The 8,657-nt window shown below is 35.6% G+C and overlaps 1 protein-coding gene across 4 annotated transcripts; it reads right to left on the bottom strand.

Annotated features, from left to right (window-relative positions):
* On the bottom strand, positions 7-3,598 carry LOC107639890 (casein kinase 1-like protein 4). 4 transcript variants are annotated; one of them, XR_002363229.1, is made up of 8 exons: positions 3,095-3,597; positions 2,581-2,650; positions 2,322-2,470; positions 1,840-2,055; positions 1,490-1,571; positions 1,152-1,366; positions 890-1,006; positions 700-759 (listed from the first exon to the last, which is right to left on the bottom strand). XR_002363229.1 is itself a non-coding variant. In XM_021124149.1 (4 exons), exons 2-4 carry the CDS (start codon positions 2,412-2,414, stop codon positions 117-119), a joined length of 345 nt encoding a protein of 114 aa, XP_020979808.1. In that variant the 5' UTR covers positions 2,415-2,650; positions 3,095-3,594; the 3' UTR covers positions 7-116. The 4 variants fall into 4 exon arrangements, 1 of the variants encoding a protein (XP_020979808.1); XR_002363228.1 differs by having other exon boundaries at positions 2,322-2,650; XR_002363230.1 differs by having other exon boundaries at positions 759-779; positions 2,322-2,650; positions 3,095-3,598.

Below are 8,657 nucleotides of genomic sequence, written 5' to 3'. Positions count from 1 at the left end.
GATAACAAAATAAACCTCAAAATTATTAGTCATCACAACCTTCTTGCTACTCGATTGTCACAACCATTATTAAAGTATATACCTATAAGAAAAACTGCAACCCCAATGAAAATAGCTTAAACCACCCTATTACATGCATTTGCAATATATCCAACAATAAATGCTAAAGACCCTGCTAACAGTGTCCCTAATCCTCTATTCAGCCCTTTGCATAAAATTGCTCCTGCACCCATCACAACACAACCAACATATTTATATATACAAATTAAATTTTAAAAAATGGGCGTTTATTTTAAATAAAATAAAAAGTAATATTTTATCATTTTTTATGAAGTGCAAAACTGTTATTCTAAAACACTTAATCATCACTCATTAATTATCCTTTTCAATTATATCTTCTTCCTTTTCTTTATTTATTTTAGAAGAATTACACTAATAGATAAAGTGGAGGCAAACCTCATTAACAAAAATATATAATTACATAAAATCATCACTCCTGTTCCATTTTGTTATATATATGAATAAGCTAAGATCTATATTATTAGAACATTGTAGTAATATATATATATGGTGAAATCTCTGGTGGCTAAACTTATAGATATGAATAATAATATTGTATTTCATTATATTTCTTTATTATTTCTCAAGATTATCAATTATTATATTCCATATTACAAACCTAGCAAGAAAAAACACTTGCCTTCTTATCAAGATCAGGAGGAAAAGGTACTTTGTAGATTCCTCATCAACTGACCCTTTCTGCACAGCAATGGAAAGGCCTAAAATTCCTTTTTAGGAAGAATTGATAGTATATACACATGCACGTGCACGCATACAAACAGTTCATATTGGTGTATCATTTAAACTAATATGGAGACTTTAACTTTACCTCGTCATGGACGTCTTTGTGACCATCATCACTTAAATCATCATTACTACCTACCTCTAGCTGATCATCGTCGTCTAACTCTTCATCACTATCATGCACTGAGAAATCTTCCTTGAGCTATAAAATACATAATGAAAAAAGGGGCAACAAAAAGATTAACGTCTTTAGTTTATACTCCAACTTTTTCATCACCAACAATAACGAGCCTTTAATTTTTTGCACTGAACAAGAAGATAAATTAAAAAGAATTGTTCAAATTTACCTCTTTCGCAGGACCTTCTGAGGTCGGTGAGCTACAGCAAGAGGATAAATATCTACTACCAGAATCATCAGCCCTCGACTCATCAACATTTCCAGCTCGACTAGTACCACCATCACTGGGCCAAGCAATGATCCCATAAAAACCAAACTGAAGATTTATCGGTTCTGCCTTACCAATCCGCAAGGGACCATACATTGGACTTCCAATTCCATTATCTGGTCCAAGGCCCCAAATAGGCTTCCCATTAGAGTCAACGCGATTAACAGGCCAAGCTTTTGCAACGCGATTAACAGGCCAAGATACTATATGTAGTTTCTTGCAAGATGAAGATAAATTACCAGCAGTGAAGACAATGTGGATTTGCCACAGCCACAAGTGCCACACAACAGCACTGTCACAGACTCCTTTCTTCCTCGCATCCTATAACCAAAAATAGAAGATATATGCAATTTTAGTGTTACATTTATCAATATGCTTATTTCTTCTAAACAAACTACAAAAAAAGAAAATTGGAAATGAGTCCATAAAATTTTATTGGCATTGAATAGAATCATAAACACTTCAGTCTCTAAAGATGTGCTATATGGTTAGTGGTATTGTAAAAATCTTGACCATGAAAAATCATCTCTAATTTGCCTGCATTGTAAATCAACATAGGCCCCAACAAGGTATGAAAAGAATGGCATACCTGCAGGCTAGCACCAAATCTGCTCTCTGATTGGGACTGAGATACTTGTACTCAGACATAGCATCACATACCATATCTAAAAATGTTTCTCTCTGAACAAAGCAATAACCGTGTAGCTACCTGGTTTGCTTTCCGACCAAGTCCCATGAGGAAGTTGTCAGGCTTTATATCTCTATGTAGAAAACCTTTGGAATGCACATATTCTATTCTAGTCATCTGCATCCCAACAAAATTAAGAAAGAGTCAATACCAAACGCGCTCTTAGCATCAGAACACATAACACACAACAAGATTTATAATGGTGATGCACATGACAATTTTCAGCAGAACTGTATAGCAGATAAAGAGTGCTAAAACAATTCATCTGTTTCATCAGGAAAAAAAATGAACGAAAATAAAACAGGGAAGTGGTTAATTTTCTGGCACAGTTGTTACCCTTATAACCAAAAAATAAAATAAAAGTTAAAGCAAAGCAAGGTCACCATTTGATCAGCCAACATCAATACTGTCTTCAATGAGAACTTCCTTCCACAATACACAAATGGATCCTCAAGACTAGGCCCAAGCAAATCCATCACGAGAACATTATCCTCCCTATCTACACCAGACCATCTTATGCTAGGAATGCCACCTACATATTAAGAAAATAAAATCTCAAAAGTCAAAAGTCAATTCTTTTGTTTTTCTTCCTCACTCAGAAAATAGCTTAATATTTCCCAAAAAAAAAAAGAAAAAAAATACTTCCTCCTTGAAGAATGTTGTAAAGCTTGGCCTCATAAAGCAATTAAGGATGCTTCATTTTAGTGTTCTCCTGCAACAACACCAAACCAAATCCCACCAAGAGAAAGTTAAGCAGCATGAAAATACAAAAATTGCAAAGCTTTAACCACCAGAATTGCAACAAACAACGATTAGCTCAAAGCAACAACCGTTTAAAAAAACACCATGCGCAACAATCAGATACGCAAACAAAGGTCTAGCAGCTAAAATGATTCAGAAAAATAAAACGATTGAGCTAATTAATTTTGGACAAATGATGCAGATTAATCTGTTTAATAGAACAGATTAGATCTCAAACTAAATAAAATTAGAAGCAAAAAAACAACAACACAATAGAAAATGCAGCAGTAACAAGCTAACAACAACATCACAAACGATCAATGAAAGTTAAAATACACAATAATAAAAACAGAACCAGTATTCTTTGTTTCTTCCTACTAGAGCATGAAGTAAATCTAAAAGAACGAAGAATTACCTATTAGAAGTGATAGAGATGGCAAAACCAAACAGTGGAAGGTAGCAACAACGGTGTTGCTTGCCATGGCGAGGAGATGAGCCAGATTGAAAACCAGATCGAAGAAGATAGCGACAACGGTGTTGCTTGCGATGGCGCAGAGATGAATGATGGCGATGAGATGAGCGGCGACAAATCTTCATATCGAAGCCAAATCATAGAAGATCACTGAAGGAGGAGAACGCGCCGCCAGAGGAGATCGTCGCTGGAGAGATCATTTCAGTTCACAGCACACAATTTCGTCGGAGGAGAACGCCAAGAAAATCGTCGCTGGAGCAGATCGTCGTCGGAGCAGTCGCTTGGTGCAGATCGTCGTCGAAGTAGAGCACAAATCGTCGTTTTTGGGTTTGACAATGGTGGCAACGCGCGTTAGGATTTTCCTTCTTGGGAGACATAGTCGATTTAAGATATTTGGGTTTTTCCAACCTGATGGGTTTTCCTTCGTTTAGGCCCTTTCTAATTTTAAGTTTTTAAAGATGTGCTCCGATAATGGCGGTTTTAACCGCCAAAATCACGGAATGCTGCCATTTTATGCTCATTAATTATGGCACCATCATAAAATGCCATATTACTCGAACATTATGGCGGTTTTAAAGAACCGCCATAATGTAAATGCCATTTTAAATTCTTTTTTTTGTAGTGTTTGGAAGTGGTGTTCACTACAAAAAAAGTGGATTAAAATGGCAATAGTTTTACGGCGGTTACACAAAACTGCCATTTTTTGTCCAATTTTGGCATTTTTAGTCTCTGCCAGAATTTTTGATATATTTGTGGCGCTTTAGTTTATTATGGAGGTTTATACCGCCACTATGATTTTTAGTTTCTCTTTTAATTGGATGATTAGTGTTGCTGCATATGAGAAATTGGGGGTAATGTAAATTGACTCGCGTTTCTGGGTTCCTCTTTCTTGCCGTTGTGGTGTTCTTCACTGCTATGCTCGCATCGCGTTCTGCTCTGCTCGTGTCATGTGCTTCTTCTCGCATCGTGTTCTGCTCTGCTCCGCCATGTTCGATCTTTGGTCCGCGCCATTCTGAAACATTCGCTTTGCTCCACCGTAGTGTCGTTCACATCTTCCTCTCAAGTCTCTCAGGTATGACAAAAATTTCTCTCAAATTTTACTTACTAGTGGTTTAATTTGGTTGAATTGTTGAAATAACAAAACTACTCCAACCGTGTTCAATTAGAAACCCTAGCCCCAACCACTTTAAATTTTGATTGATGTGCAATTTACTCTTTTCTCTTCGCGTTCCTTATCACTGCTCGTGATTTACTCTTCTCTATTCGATTTTCTCGTCATTGCCTGTGTTCCTCATTGTTGGCGTCTCCGTCATGTTCGTCGCTGCTTGCCTCGCCTCGCCGTTGGGTTGGTCCCTGCTCGCGTTGCCATGTGTTCATCGCTACTCGCATTTGAAGCTTCTGAATTTTTGTCTTCTCGCTTCCAATTTTCTTGTCGCCTTCCAATTTTTGGTACTTCTGATTTTTTTATTCAAAATCTAGTATTCATGATTATTGAGGGACATAATGATAGAGATCCATAAGAAGATAATGTCATTGAGGGACATAATAGATCTTTCTCTATGTAACAGCTCTGCTTCCTTACGTGAGGTGTGGTAAAAGCATAGCTTTTTTTGTTTTTTCCATAACCATTGATGGCACCTAAGGCCAGAGAAACCTCTAGAAAGAGGAAAGGGAAGACAAAAGCTTCCATCAAGGGTCTATAGCTCAGTGGTAGAACATTTGACTGCAAATCAAGAGATCCCTGAGATACCTCAGACAATATATAATAGTCCATACTTTGGCCAAGAATTGACGACGTAAACTGGCGTTCAACGCCAGCCTTCTGCCCAAATCTGGCGTCCAGCGCCAGAAAGGAATCCAAAACCAGAGTTGAACGCCCAAACTGGCACAGAAACTGGCGTTCAACTCCACAAATGACCTCTGCACGTGCTACACTTAAGCTCAGCCCAAACACACACCAAGTGGAAGGAGTAAGACTGATTGGATGAAGATAGCAGGAAAGCAGAGGTTCAGAGGAACGAAAAGCATCACCATTCGCTTATCTGAAATCCCTGCCAATGAATCTACATAAGTATATCTATCCCTTTTATTGTTTATTTTAATCTAATAAAATATCATGTTTAAATCCGCCTGACTGAGATTTACAAGGTGACCATAGCTTGCTTCAAGCCAACAATCTCTGTGGGATCGACCCTTACTCACGTAAGGTTTATTACTTGGACGACCCAGTACACTTGCTGGTTAGTTGAACGGAGTTGTGTCCACACATAGTAAAGAGCCATAATAATGATTCCATACAATAACAAAGAGTACTACATTAATGTGATCACAATTTCGTCCACCATGGGGCCCAATCCAAACCAACTTTGGCGCCAAACACACTTAAAAAAACCAAGGATTAAAGGGGAGAGGCATGATTCACATCTTGGATCATTAGGAAGTTTAGATCTAGTTTTAGAGTTAGTTTTAAAGAGAGAAGCTCTCACTTCTCTCTAGGATTAGGATTAAGTTTAGGTCAATAAGCTTGGATTTAGGGTCATACTCATCATCAATCAACCATAATCATGCCTCGTTTATCATATTCATCCAATTTCATAATTCAAACTCAGTTTTCATCATTCTTCTTCCTTATCTCTTTCCCAGAGCAAGTGGACAACGCCACTGCCTCTTATACGGGGTCACATATCTCATTCATTTACATATTCCTCGAGCTAACTTCAAAACCAAATCATTTAAACTCAAACATAATTCATTCTTTTCTTAAATAAATCAAAATCAAATAAAAAATTCTTTCAATCCAAATTAACCAAAATAAAACATCTCAAAATTCTTCTATAAATTTTGACAGCACCTCCCCTAAAACTCAAACTTCTGCCACCCTTCAAGGGTCCCAACCATCAAACCAAACACCTCTTAGTCATTCAGATCATTTCTAGTATTAAATTATTTCAAAATCAAACCAATTCCAATATTAAATCTTTTTCCAAAACTAACCAACTCCAATAACAAGCCGTTTATAAAATCGAATCATACATCTCTCAACCAATCTATTCAATTCAATTTCATAAACTCACCATCAATTCTCAACACATCAACAATCACATTTATTTTATACTCATCAAAGTCACAATCCAACACATAGAAATTCATTTATCCTTTAAATACACATCGTAAACTATATACATAATCCATCAATAATTCATTAAGTTCATTCATATCTTATGGTCTTCTAGCCTAAGTTTTCACGTTACATTATATTTTATCTACGAGAAACCAAAATTATATTTTGGCAGATTTCTCCCTAAGCTCGGAACACCTCAAAAACCTCTCCTTTCACAAGCTCCAAGCTTCTAAACATCAATTTCTCAAGCTTAATCACCCGGATTTCGTTCCAAACCGCACAATTGAACTCCAAATCAACAAGAACACAATATAATTTCACACAATATCACTATAATTAACATTGAGCTCACTAAATCACCAATTCACAAGGGTTATGGTTGTCTTACCGCTACCGACGAGTCAAATGGACAAAACCCGGTGATTATCCACCGCTAGAGTTTACCTAAATCATCAAAATCATATAATTCTTCAATACCCAAATCTCCAATTTTCGAAACTGAATAGAGAAGATATGGGTGAGAAAACTCAAAGTTCTTACCAAATTGTTTGGTGTGTTTTGTAGAGAATTTCGAGAGAACGCATGGCCGCTGACGCTCATCAATTGGAGCTCCGGATTGAAAGTTAGAAGGATTTGAAAGTTGAAGTGAATTTGGAACTTAAGGTTCGTTCCTTTAACACCCCCCCTTCAACATGATTTCATTTATTTGAGGAGGAAAAGGCTGTGTGTTGGCGTTTTATATATGGGCCTTGGGTCCAAGATGGGTCCGATTCGATTGGTTCGGTCCATTAGCCCGATTTTGGACTAAAAAATTAGTGTCAAAATTTATATTTTAATTATTTCTATTTTATTAAACTATAAAATTTAATTTTCTAATTTTGTTGATTAATAATTAATTTATTAGTTAATTATTTACTAATTACCTGGGGTTTACAAAATTCCGTTGCTACTAATATCCATATACCTAACACATCATTGACAATTGATCATAGCGCAAATACAATAAAAAAATTTTAAACCCTGGCACCCTAACACTATCATCTATCATAATCAACCCACATCTCCGAGTGATTTATTAATAAAATATAACAAAAAACAATGATCAACAAACTTCAACCAACAAAAGATATCAAAATAGAGCACGGAGGGTTGAGAGTAATGGTTTTGTTATTGACCTGTTCTTACACAAATGGTTGTTCGCATATTCTTCATCTTCACTAGGTGCAAACAATGTGAATAGCTTCTAACTTGACCTAAATGATGAAAATGGGATTCAGTTTCAAAGCGTATACGAGAGGAGTAAGAAGAAGGGTCAATTGAAGTTTCTGTGATGAATGGACAGTGAATTGGGGTTTAACATCCTTGTAGTGTCACAAGGTGTCATTTTGCACATGTTTAGACGCAAACAGTAAAACGACGTCGTCTAATCGGTACTAGGTATCAATTAAATGTGACACATCATCTTTTCAGTGACTGAAGTTGACCGAAGGGCCAATTTGAGTCACGCCTCAAAGTTTAGTTGTATAATTTGGGTCAAATAAAAATTCAAGGGTTAAATTGAATCGGGGTCAAATTTCAAGAGTCATTTTGAGTATTTACTCGATAAAAGTAAAAGCTGAAATTATGTGAAGAGTGAAGTTCGAATATGGGTATTTAATATAGGTGGATACTACAATGAAGATGACAAAAATATCTTCTCATGAAGATGCTTTGGTTAAAAGTGTGGTTTATTTATTTAGCCACATTTTAAACAAAAACAACACTTTTATAAATATCAAAATCTAATCATACAATCTAGCATCCAAGGATAAAAAAGAAATATATTCACATGAAGACAATTATAAAATCTTCATTGTAGTATCTACCTTTAATATATAGGTGGTTGTCTACATATGTCAGAAGTAATCAAGTTGGGTTGGTTTAGTAATTTAGTAGTTAGTTTACTAGTTTGCTTAAGTAAATATTAGGGGTTCAAATTCTGCCTTGTACATGTAACAATTTATTAGCCAACAATAAACTCTTAAATGAAATTCTGATCCAGGATGGATTAGTTCTGTATTTAATATTTGTTTTATCTAAGTTTTAACTAATGAATGCAGTTAAAATATTGTTTTCTTTCTTAGAAAAAGAAATTAGAATATAAAATATTTAACGAAAAGGAAAGTTGTACCATGATGTTGGAAAAAATTAATATTAATAGACCCTAATAACTAAATTTAATTACACCCCGACGATAATATATATCTTGAACCAAAAAAACCTGGATGACGAATTTTTTTTGGCTTCATTAACTTTCTGTTTTTTTTCTCCCTACTATTCTTTTCCAATTCCATTTGTATGTGACGGCTGAGGATATATAATAAAATAAAGAAAAATATGATAGAA

The sequence above is a fragment of the Arachis ipaensis genome, chromosome B05, assembly GCF_000816755.2.
Source record: "Arachis ipaensis cultivar K30076 chromosome B05, Araip1.1, whole genome shotgun sequence".
Taxonomy (NCBI): domain Eukaryota; kingdom Viridiplantae; phylum Streptophyta; class Magnoliopsida; order Fabales; family Fabaceae; genus Arachis; species Arachis ipaensis.
Note: the sequence above shows the minus strand (reverse complement) of the source record. Positions and strands in the feature narration are given on the sequence as shown.